This window comes from Meles meles, chromosome 11 (assembly GCF_922984935.1).
Source record: "Meles meles chromosome 11, mMelMel3.1 paternal haplotype, whole genome shotgun sequence".
Taxonomy (NCBI): Eukaryota; Metazoa; Chordata; class Mammalia; order Carnivora; family Mustelidae; genus Meles; species Meles meles.
In genome coordinates, this window is record NC_060076.1 from 21,255,258 (window position 1) to 21,268,135 (window position 12,878).

A 12,878-nucleotide genomic window follows, 5' to 3' on the forward strand; every position below is an offset into this window, starting at 1 on the left:
CATTACCCACCACCTGGTCCCTCAACCTCCCAACCCCCCCACTCCCCCGCCGCCCCTTCATAACCCTCTAGTTGTTTTTCAGAGTCCATAGTCTCTCATGGTTCATCTCCCCTTCCAGTTTCCCTCAACTCCCTCTCCTCTCCATCTCCCCATGTCCTCCATGTTATTTGTTATGCTCCACAAATAAGTGAGACCATATGATACTTGACTCTCTCTGCTTGACTTATTTCGCTCAGCATAATTTCTTCCAGTCCCGTCCATGTTGCTACAAAAGTTGGGTATTCGTCCTTTCTGATGGAGGCATAATACTCCATTGTGTATATGGACCACATCTTCCTTATCCAAGGAATGCTTATATCTTAAAGAAAGATACAACATAAAATCTATATTCTTTTTTTTTAAAAGATTTTATTTATTTATTTGACCGCGCGCGAGAGAGAGAGAACACAAGTAGGCAGAGAGGCAGACAGAGAGAGAAAGAGGGATGCAGGCTCCCCACTGAGCAGAGAGCCCGACGTGGGACTTGATCCCAGGACCCCGGGATCATGACCTGAGCCGAAGGCAGAGGCTTAACCCACTGAGCCACGCAGGCGCCTAAAATCTATATTCTTTGATAGTCATGTGAGAAGAAGGCAAATTTGGTCCTTTAAAAAAAAAAAAGTATTTATTTATTTGAGAGAGAGACACCATGAGTTGGGGTAGAGGACAGGGGAAGCAGACTCCCCGCTGAGCAGGGAGCCTGCCTCAGGGCTTGAGCAGCACCCCAAGATCATGACCTGAGCTGAATGCAGACACTTAACAGACTGAGCCACGCAGGCCTCCCAGTTAAAAAGGGAGGACCATTTGGCTATTAAGGACACTCAGAGATAGTATTTGATAATAGCAGTTTGGTATTCTTTTATAAATTCTAAGACTATTATCTAGGACACACAAGTATACTGAAGAAATGCCTGTTACAGGACCATTAAAAATACAAAAACAAGGGGTGCCTGGGTGGCTCAGTCGTTAAGTGTCTGCCTTTGGCTCAGGTCATGATCCCAGGGTCCTGGGATCAACCCCAGACGGCTTGGCGGGAAACCTGCTTTTCCCTCTTTCACTCCCCCTGCTTGTGTTCCCTCTCTTGCTGTGTCTCTCTCTGTCAAATGAATAAATAAAATGTTTTTTAAAAAATACAAAAGCAAATTACTTATGTTTTTCAAAATAGTTAAATGAGAGATTAAGATCCTGGAGTTCTAAATATGAACATAATTAAATTATCTACATTTTTTTTTTAAAGATTTTATTTATTCGTCAGAGAGAGAGATCACAAGTAGGCAGAGAAGCAGGCAGAGGCAGAGGGAGAAACAGGCTCCCCGCCGAGCAAGGAGCCCGACATGGGACTCGATCCCAGGACGCTGGGATCATGACCCGAGCCGAAGGCAGTCGCTCAACCAACCAAGCCACCCGGACGTCCCTAAATTATCTACATTTTTAAAGACATTAAATAAAGAACCCTCAGACATCTGATTTTAAATAATAACATTTTTTGGTTAGCTCTTGTAGGACAAATTGTTTCCACAAATCTTGGTAAGTAGTACTATCTCCTCTAAGAAGTGTCTGACTCTGAGCTGATAATATGTTAAAGAATATTTTTGCCAAAAATTAGTATTTGGACTTTAAGATGGTTTATTTTGAGGGGTTTAAAATATATATACATTTTATTATTTTAACCCCTTTTAAGTGTGTAGTTCAGTAACATTAAGTACGCTCACATTGTTTTTCAGTTATCACCAGACATCTTGTATCTACAAAATTTTTTTTTTTCTTCATAAGCTGAAACCCATTAAACAATAATTCCTCATTTCCCCTTTCTCTCAGCCCCTGGTAACTAAGATTCTACTTGCTGTCTCTGTGAATTTGACTATTCTAGGTTACTCATATAAGTGGAGTCATGCATATTTTTTATTTTGTGACTGGCATATTTCACTTAAATGTCTTCAAGGTTCATCCATGTTGTAGCATGTGTCAGAATGTCCGTCCTTTCAAAGGCCGAGTAATATTCCATTGTGTATATTTACCACATTTTTGTGGGTGGATATTTAGGTTGCTTCCATCTTTTGCAAATAAGGCTGTTGTGAACATGGGTATACAAATAGCTCTTTGAGTCCCTGCTTTCAGTTCTTTTGGGTTTATACTCAGAAATGGAATTGTTGGATCATATGGTAATTGTATTTTTTATTTCTTCAAAGAACCACCATACTATTTTCTATAGCAGATACACCATGTTACATTCCCACCAACAGTGCACAGGGGTTCTGTTTGCTCCACATCCTCCCCAACACTTGATATTTCTCATCCTTTTTCATTTCATTTTTATTCATAACACTTTTTTATGATGAGACATCATGTTGTTTACTTATGGTCTATCCTTCCTCAAGGCAGAGTCTCTTGTTATTCACTGCCGATTTCCCAGGGTGTAGAACAGTGCTCTGTGAATATTGAATGAATTAATAGAGCAGCCTCTAGAGGAACATTTTGTAGTTTCTCTGCCTATAAAAATCTCAAGAAATAGACGCTGATTCTCATGGTGAAATAGCTGATCCATAGGACTCTTCCAGTTTCATTCATATGCTTTGTAACACCATTATCTCACAACACTGATTAATTCCTATTGTAGTGTCATGTTTTCAGTATTGTGCCAGTTATGACATACTGTAAAATAGGTGAAATATTTGAGTTCCTGTTGTCATGCACTGTGTCAGGCACTGTTTTAAGCCATGCATGGGTATAAGTCATTTTTATATCAACAGTTGTTTTTTTTTTTTTAAAGATTTTATTTGCCAGAGAGCGCATGTGCACGTGCATGCAGGGAGAGTGGCAGGCAGAGGCAGAGGGAGAACCAGGCTCCCTGCCAAGCAAGGAGCCCAATGTGGGATTTGATCCCAGAACCCTGGGATCATGACCTGGGCCAAAGGCAGACACTTCACCGACTGAGCCACCCAGATGTCCCTGTGCCAACAGTTTTAATAGAGGAAATTATTTTCATTTAAAAAAAAGAATTCAGGGGGCACCTGGGTGGCTCAGTCGTTAAGCTTCTGCCGTTAGCTCAGGTCATGATCCCGGGGTCCTGGGATCAAGTCCCACATTGGGCTCCCTGCTTGGTGGGAACCCTGCTTTTCCCTCTCCCACTCCTTCTGCTTGTGTTCCTTTTCTTGCTGTATGTCTCTCTGTCAAATAAATAAATATTTAAAAAATAATAATAAAATAAAATGGAATTCATGAATCAAGTTGTATTTATAAAGGTACATTAGCCTAATTTTTTCCTTGCTAATGTGAACTTTTTCCAGATATTTTCCAAATTTGGCACAGTCTTGAAGATTATCACCTTTACAAAGAATAATCAGTTTCAAGCCTTGCTTCAATATGCTGACCCCGTGAATGCACATTATGCCAAAATGGTAATTACAATCTTTCTTTATTTTTTATTTGTTTATCAGTCACTTCAGTGATAGCAAAGAATGCCATCATGTCTTTTCCCTTATTGTAGTTCACCATGTGTTTTTATAATTTATACATAATGTAAAATTTTGTTTTTAAAGGCACTGTTCCATGTGCTTTTTAAAATAATAAGTAAAAATTAACTTCCTTCATATGAACTGGTTTCAAATCATTTATCACTTCTCAGATCTTTGGGACTCATTTCTGTCATATTTAAAGTCTAGAGTGGAGCACAGTATTCCTAATAAAATCTGACTAGTAAAGTAGAATTATCTTTGTCCTTGTGTCTTCATTTTCTTCTATTAAATTAGCCATATTGGTTGATATCATCGTTTTTGTAACCATATTTGCTATTGAATTTTGTTGAGCTCTGAATTGGTGAAGATATTACATTTTAGGAAGTTTGCTGCTGTTGGTTTATATTGCCCTTTTTTTTTCCTTGTGTGTGTGTGTGTGTGTGTGTGCACGCGCGTGTGCTTGGGTTTTGACAAGATGTAAGATTTCATGTTCGGTTTGGTTATATTTCACCCATGTCTTACTGAGATCTGTTCCTAACCCTAATTCTCTCTGGTGTCAGTATCTGAATTACTTCTAATTTCTTTTCAAAGATAGGGACTAAGGTTTTTAGTAATTTTTTGTATACTGTCTGCCTGTTGATTAGGAGTATAGACTTTATATTTGCTGTACCCTTTGTATATATTATTTTATACCATTATGATAACGTACTCATCAGTAACTTATTATAAATATTTTTGTATATTTGCATTTTCTTATGTATTTTGGTTTCTGATTTCTGTTTTTATAAATCTTAGCATTTGTGGAAGTCAAGTGACTACAAATATCCCTTTGATAAGTTTTTGTTATTGTGAAGGGAAGCTTTGCTGATCTTTGGTCTTATATCAGAACTGACTGCAGAATTTCCCTCAGATTGTTATTCAAACTATTATAAAATAAATTTACAAGAGAAAAAAAAAGAGATACTTCATATGTTGTGGTTCTTAAAAGTTCCATTTACAAAGGCTTTATTTCATCTTAACCTACATAAAGTATACTAAAAAATTAAGATGAAATATAAAATCAAATCATTCTTAAACATTTGTTGGGACAAAATAATTTAAAATAATAGCTAGTATGATGCTCAATAATGTATAATATTTTTCCAAACTTTTAAATTTCTCTTCTTTCATTTAATCTTACCACAGATAAGATAGGGATTATTATAACATTGTGAAAAACTGAGATTTTCTTTTTCTCTCTTATGTTCACATAGTGAATGACAGAGGTACAAGTAAACACAGATCTTTGGCTATTAGTCCATTGCTCTCTGCTTTATACTTGATTGCCACTCTCTGTCAAAGTAGAAGCTACTTGATTTATCAGTGTTGTTGTCTTGCAAAACATCAGTCCCTTTCTTACATGCTTTAGGCTCTGGATGGCCAGAATATCTATAATGCATGCTGCACTCTGCGTATTGACTTCTCCAAGCTCACCAGCCTTAATGTGAAATATAATAATGACAAAAGCAGAGACTTCACTCGTTTAGACCTTCCTACTGGTGATGGCCAGCCATCCCTTGAACCCCCTATGGCCGCTGCTTTTGGTGAGTAGTTCCATTTTGAGTCACAAAGCAAGTTTTCTGAAATTATAAGTTTATTTATTAATCCATGTGTATCACCCTTTTTCTTCTTGGATTCTCTCAAGATTTCTAAAGGAAAGAAAAAAATCTTGGAATAAAATGTGTTCATTGATTAAATCTTAGTATTAGTAGATTCTGTTAGTTGGCAAAACAAATGGATTATCTAAAATTGAGTTAAAAACTTATTTTCTAACATTAATCTTACACATTCTTTTATAAGCCATACAACCATTTCTTTCAAATTAATAGTGTTACATATTAACATGGCTTTGAATGTGTTGATTTATAGCCATAGAATATTGATATAAGTGCTCTTGAAAGAAATGCTTCTCTCTTTTGAAGTGGTATTTTAAAACAAGGGCCTAAATTAGTGCCCTTTATGTAAATAGCATAATCCCATAGAAATCCTCTTCTTTGAGAAGAGAATTTATCTTATTTTGTTTGGTTTTTTAAATATCAGAACTCCTATTTTTACCTTTAATTTGTGTGAAGTTGCATTTTTGCATTAATAAAAATACAGCCTTCTGAATTGTCTCTGCAAATACTGCTTTGAAGAGCTTTTTATCCTTATTTAAAATTAGTTATCAATAGATTTATAGTTTTAAAATAAAAAAGGACAAAGCAGTGAATGGCCCAGTTATATCATTAGGTTCATGTATGATACCTTTTGGTTTTGCAGCCCTCAGAAGTGTGGTTTATTATCTAGATCAGTATTAAATTTTATTTCCCATTGTGATTGGTTTCCCTTTCTCAGATGACACCATGAAATACTGCTTATTGTGTCCTTAAGTGGTATTTAGTCCATCTTTATTTTACAGGTGAGAAAAATGAATCCTTAGCCAAGTGTCCAGCTTTTTCTGGAAAGTAGTTTGTAACTTTATTTCCAAGTAAAAGCTTTTTGTTATTTATAACTGGAAAAGCCAAGTGAATTGTAGTTCATGTTCCTACATTGTTAAAATTTTTGTTTTGGTCTAACCAGATTTTTGTGTTATAATATTGGTTACCAGCCTCTACTCAGCATATCCAGTTTGGTAGAGCCCAGAGGTCTTTGTAATTACAGTTTCTACAATGCATAATTGAGGCTGTAATTAAAGTTTACCAAAACTTGGCTATCAAATGCAGAATTGCACTTATTCTAGTAACTGAATATATACTGTTGATGTGATTAATGTCCTACATTGTAGAAGGAGGACATTTTAAAAATATCAAGAATTTTGGTTTCTGAATATACAATATCAGATTATTAACATCCTTTTTCATTGTTTCAATAAATCTCAATACAAAGTAATGTCTCCATCTTAATAAGATAACTAATTCATCAACAGAGAATAATAATTTTTTTTTTTTTTTTTTTTTTTTTTTTTTTTAGTATTATGTGAATGTTTACTCTGCTTCTCACTAATATTTGATGCAGTTCACTGTTCCCTTGTTTTTTTCCTCTTGGCTCCTGCAGTACCAGTCTCCTGAGCATTTCCTACTTCACTTTCCGTTCTTTTTTTTTTTTTTTTTAAAGGTTCTTTACAGTTCCTAGGTTAAGTCATAAGTACTCTGTTTTTAGTGACATACATTATACCATTAGAAGAGCTTCTAAAATATGCAAATATATTTCTTAACACCCATGTAGTTATCACCCAGGCTAAGAAATAATGTGTTTATACAGCCTGAAGAAACATTCTTGTAGTCCTCTCATTGATTATGTTCTCTCCCTCCCTGCCCCAAGATGATCAGTCTCAAATTTGATGGTAATCATTCTTCTGCTTTTCTGCTTTTCCCTTGTGTGTGTTTTTCTTACCACGCATTATGCAGCCCTAAGTGCTAATTTAAACATTTTTTCATCCTTTATTTAGAATTTTATGTAAATGGTATCATGCTCTTCATCTTCTTTTGTGACTTGTGATTCATCCATATTTATATATGTATATATGTGGCTATTGCTTATTCATTCTCTGTACTGTCAAGGGTATAGATACCCATTGTATGAATATACTGCAGTTTGTTTATCCATTCCTCTGTTGATAGACGTTTGGGTTGTTTTAGCTTGAGGCTATTATGGACAATGCTGCTGTGAGATTTTTCTGATCACCCTTGAGGTTGAATGTATTTTTATTTATTGGCCATTCCCCCTTACTCTTTAACTTTGTTGCCATTTGTGTGTGTGTGTGTGTGTCTTTGGCTTCTTGTTTTTTTCTTGTTTTCTTTTTGTGGGAATTTTTAAATATATATCATACCCACTAGTCCTTTGTTGGTTTTATGTGTTACAAATAGTTTCTTCCATTTTTGGCTTATTGGTTTTTTTATTGTCATGGTATTTTTATTTAGTCAGATTTATTTGCCATGTTCTTTATATTTGTGTTTTTTATGTCTTGTTTAAGAAATCCTTTGTTACCAACCATAAGGAACTCGATTATAGGAAACAAACTGAGGGTTGCTGGGGGATGGGGATGGGGTAACTGGCTGATGGCCATTAAGGAGGGCATGTGCTATAATGAGCACTGAGTGTTATATAAGACTGACGAATCACTGATCTCTACCTCTGAAATTCATAATACATTACATGTTAATTTTAAAAAAATAATTAAAAAAAAATATGTTAGGACCAAGAAGGGTTATAAAAGGATAGATAGACACCTGCCTGTTATCTCATATGCTAAATTACTGCTAAATTCAGAGAAAGGTCTATCCATTAAACAAAATCATTACCTGTTAGCATAGGCCATTGAGCTACAAAGCCAAGGAAAGAGTATTCTTCAGTTTAGAAGCCAGAGTCTAGTACCACGGCTTGATAGAGATTGGGAAGCTGTTACAAATTATCCAGGAACCCACTTTTGCAGGTGACCTGAAAAAAAAAATGCGTTTTTTCCCCCCAAAGGACCTAGGCCTGCTTTTAGTAGACTTAAAAACTGTTTGGAACTGAATTAATGAAATCAACTCAAGACTGAATGAATGAATCAGTGACTAAAACCAACTTTTTTTTTCTTTGTCATTATTTTCATTGTTCAGTAGAAACACATTAGTGAACTATAGCTTCATCCTTTAACTAGCTGTGTGACTTTGAGCAAGTTGTGGAACCTCTGTGTATCCCAGTTTCTGCATTAGTAAAATGCTGGTAAAAAAGAAATGTATTTCCTGGGGCGACTGGATGGCTTGGTTAAGTGGTCTGCCTTCAGCTTAAGTTGTGATCCCAGGGTGTTGGGATCAAGTCCCATGTCAGGCTCCCTGCTTCTCCATCTACCTGCTGCTCCCCCTGCTTGTGCTCTCTTTCTCTCTCAAACAAAATCTTAAGTGTGTGTGTATATATATATATATATACATGTATATTCTGTTACATATATGTTACTGTTCTATATATATATATATATTCTCCAAAAAAAGAAGAAAAGAAAAAGAAATCCTTTGTTATCCTGACATCATAAAATTATATACTCATATTCTAAAGTTTATAGTATTTTTTTTTAAGATTTTATTTATTTATTTGACAGACAGAGATCACAAGTAAGCAGAGAGGCAGGCAAAGAGAGAGGAGGAAGCAGGCTCCCTTGCTGAGCAGAGAGCCCGATGTGGGGCTCCATCCCAGGACCCTGGGATCATGACCTGAGTGGAAGGCAGAGGCTTTAACCCACTGAGCCACCCAGGCGCTCCTAAAGTTTATAGTATTTTAGTAGTACTGTTTTGAAATAATTTAAGTTGCAAGAATAGTACAAAGAATTCCCTTATAACCAGAATTATCCAGATTCCCTAGTTCACATCATTTCACATTTACTTTATCATCTCTCTGATTATATTGAGGGGGTGGGTAGTTGTTTTTTCTTTTTCCTCTTAATACTGGAGAGTAGGTTGCAGGCAAGATGCCTCTTTATGAAAACTCAGTGTGTATTTTCTAAGAACGAGGATGTTCTTACCTAAACACAGTTAATCAAAATCAGGAAATTAACATTCATACAATACAAAAATTAGAGAATATGGATTCTCTAATCCATAGATCTATTAAAAATTTCACCTCTTGCAGAAGTAATGTTCTTTATAAGAGAATTTTTTCTGGTAAAGATCTAAACCAATATCAGGCTAATTTATTTGGCATGTCTCTTTAGAGTCCTTTAATTTGGAACATTTCCTCGTTTTTTGTTCTTGGTGATCTTTGCATTTGTGACAATTTCATGTTGGGTATTTCATAGACTGTCTCTCAATATGAATGTCTGTTTAAAACAGTGTTACCTTTTTGTCAGTTGATTAAATCAGAAGACACATGATGTCAGTTTATCCAGTTCCTGGTGATACTAACTTTGATCACTTATTAAGGTGGTTTCTGCCAAGTTTCTTCCTAGTAAAATTACTGTTTTTCTTTGTAATTAATTTGTAGAGTGAATCATTGAGACTATATAAATAGACTGTTCTTCATCTCTTTTCACTCAGTAATTTTATCATCCATTGCAAAGATTTTTTGTTACTGTGTTGGCTGCCTTATGGGAGATTTGTTAATTCTGTCCTTCCTTTGACAGTTATTACCTGGAATTTTATTACAAAGGATTTTTTTTCTTTTCACATCTTCCTTCCTCTCTCCCTTCCTCCCTCCCTCCCTTCCTTCCTTCATTATGAATGAATTTGATACATAACATTGTGTGAATTGAAGGTGTGTAACAAGTTACTTTGATAGATTTATATATTGTAATGATTGGTGATGTAATGATGTATATTACATCACATAATTATAGTATAATTATGGTGTCTGTATTCATTATACTGTGCATTAGGTCTGTATGGCTTTAGTACTTATTTGTTTTTTTCATGTCAGTATGATCTTAGAGATTCTTATTTTATTCTATAGGTTTTGTACTATTATTTTTCATTTTGTGTTCAACTTTCCCAGGTTTGGCCAGTAGGAACCCTTTCACGCTGGCTTTTGTGGCCCTTTGACATACCCCTATCGTCATTTGAACATTTCCTGACTTTCTGGCTGAAGATAGTTCAGATCTTCTTTACCTTCCCTGTCCTATTGCTGCAGTTGGCTACTTCAATGAGTCCCAGTTCCTTTTAGTGGGAAATGGTATTTTGAAATCAATATCCAGGCATTAGCTGTGCTCATTGGTAACAGGAGCATCATTGCTTCTAGGCATTTTGAATGAACATTACTGGGATATGTGTGTATATACTTCATAAATACATTTCTCTGTGTATGCTTCATAAATGTATGTCTCCATGTGGTTAAAAACCCACAGATTTTAACTAATACCTCTAGTTCCAACCTAGCATCTTTTCGTACTGTTACCTCCCTACTTCAAGAAGGAGATACCTTCTTCTAGTGTTTTAGTCTCACCTTGTTTACTTGATTTGCTCAATCCTGTAATACACAAAAAGTGGCTTCAGACTTGTTAACACATACCAATTAATTTCAGCTGAATATTTGCTTTAGTAGTTTCCTTGGCCTTGTTCATGGGTCTGTTTATTAGTCTTTCCTTTTGTCATCTCCACAGGACTTAGTATCTGATAGAGTAAATCTCTTCACTGTTTTCTTCAAGAGTGTCTTAGCAATACTTGATCATCTTATGAATTTTAGGATGAGCTTGTCAAGTCCTCAGAAATTAAAAAAAAAAAAAGCTATTGAGGTTTCCATTGGATTACATTGACATTATAAATTACATAGAAGATAATTGACATCTTTATAGCAGAGTCCTCCAGTCTTTGAACATTGTACATCCCTCCATTTTTTTGAATGTTCATTAATGTCTTTCCAGAGAATTTGGTGACTCTTCTCCATAAATGTTTCCATGCTTTTTTTGATTTATTCCTCAGAATCATACTTTTTAGATTCTAATTCTAGACCTACTATTTATAATCTCTGTTACTTTGGGCAAATTGCTTAACTGCTCTCCACTTTTGTTTCTTCATATGTGAAATGAACATAATAATAGTACTCAACTGGTAGGCTTGTGATAAATATTAAACGTGCTAATGTACATAAAGAGTTTAGAATGGTTCCTGGAATAAATGCAGTGTAAGTTTCAGTGATCATTGTTATTTCAGTGTTGCTAATATAGAAATTCAGCCTTGTTGTTTCTTGATTTTATATTTAACAACTTGATAAAATTGCATTCCTTATTTCTTTTTGTAAGCCCTTATTTTCTTTTTCCCTACTTTCAAAAGATGCACTGAACTTCTAAAATTTATATAGAAATGGAAAAAGAAGCTATGAGAATAGTCAAAGTAATTTTAAATAATTTTTTTTTTATTTTTTTATTTTTTAAATTTTTATTTCTTTGACAGAGAGAAATCACAACTAGACAGAGAGGCAGGCAGAGAGAGAGAGGAGGAAGCAGGCTCCCTGCCAAGCAGAGAGCCCGATGCGGGGCTCGATCCCAGGACCCTGGGACCATGACCTGAGCTGAAGGCAGAGGCTTTAACCCACTGAGCCACCCAGGCGCCCCTTAAATAATTTTTTTAAATGCAAGACTTAATGTAAAGCTGCAGAAATCTAGCTAGTTTGGTGGTATAAAAAGGATATATAATATAGATTTACATGAATGGAGCTAAATACAGAGTGTAGGAATAGACCCATATGTATCTAATTTGTTGATTTTTCAAAATGTAAAATTCCATGGGGAAAGAAGATCTTTCAGCGAGTTTTTGGACAGGTAGATACTCATATTGGAAAAAAATAAACATTTTTTTCTGTATCTTGTACTATACTGACAAATTGACTTGAAGTGGATTTTTAGACCTATAATGTAAGATTTTAAACCTGTACAACTTCTACAAGAAAAAAATAGGAAAAAATCTTTGCAACTTGGGATAGACAAAGGTTTCTTAGAACATAAAAAACACAAATCAAAAAAAGGAAATAATTTATGTATTGTATATCAAGCATTAAAAGTTTCGCTGTTTATGGTACATTCAAAGTACTGAATGGTAAAAACCAGAAGCAAAGAATACTCTCCCTAGCTAAGCTATAATTCAGAATAGAAGGAGAGACAGAGTTTCCCAGACAAACAAAAATGAAAGGAGTTCATGACCACTAAACCAGCCCTGCAAGAAACATTAAAGGGGACTCTTTGGGTGGAAAGGAAAGACCAAAAATGACAGTTTAAAGGTGGGAAACACAAAAGCAAAAATATGAATATTTCTATAAAAAATAAGTCAAGGAAATCACACACATAAAAGGATGTAATACAGTAAGATATATCTAAAACATGAGAAGAGGAGGAAAGAATGGATTCAAACTTGAGCAACCATCAACATATACTGCTATGCAGGAGAGATCATATACAAATCTAATGGTAGCAATAGATCAAAAACACTAATAAACCTGCCAAAGTATAAAGAGAAAGAAATCCATGGGCGCCTGAGTGGCTCAGTGGGTTGAGCCTCTGCCTTTGGCTCGGGTCATGATCTTGGGGTCCTGGGATTGAGCCCCGCATGGGGCTCTCTGCTCAATGGGGAACCTACTTCCCCCCACCGCCCCCCCCCCCCGCCTAGTTGTGATCTCTCTCTCTCTCTGTTAAATAAATAAAATCTTTAAAAAAAAAAAAATCAAATACATCACTAAAGAAAAATCAGGAAAAGATGAGAAGTGAAAGGCAAAGGACCAGAGAAAATCTTCAGAAACGGCCACAAAGCAAGTAATAAAATAACAATAAACACATATATCAATAATTACTTTTTGAATGTATAAATGGAGTAAATGCTCCAATCACAACATATAGGTTGACAGAATGGATTTAAAAAACAAGAGCTATCTAAGGTGCCTGGGTGGCTCAGATGGTTAGGCATTCTG

General features: G+C 35.3%; 1 protein-coding gene across 7 annotated transcripts in view; it reads left to right on the plus strand.

The window, feature by feature from the left end:
- Positions 1-12,878, plus strand: part of PTBP3 (polypyrimidine tract binding protein 3) — a 116,290-nt gene that overhangs the window by 77,492 nt on the left and 25,920 nt on the right. For all 7 annotated transcript variants that reach the window (XM_046023752.1, XM_046023753.1, XM_046023756.1 and 4 more), the window contains 2 exons: positions 3,327-3,437; positions 4,903-5,077. In XM_046023752.1, coding sequence (XP_045879708.1) covers positions 3,327-3,437; positions 4,903-5,077 — 286 coding nt within the window. The remainder of the gene's footprint in view (positions 1-3,326; positions 3,438-4,902; positions 5,078-12,878) is intronic.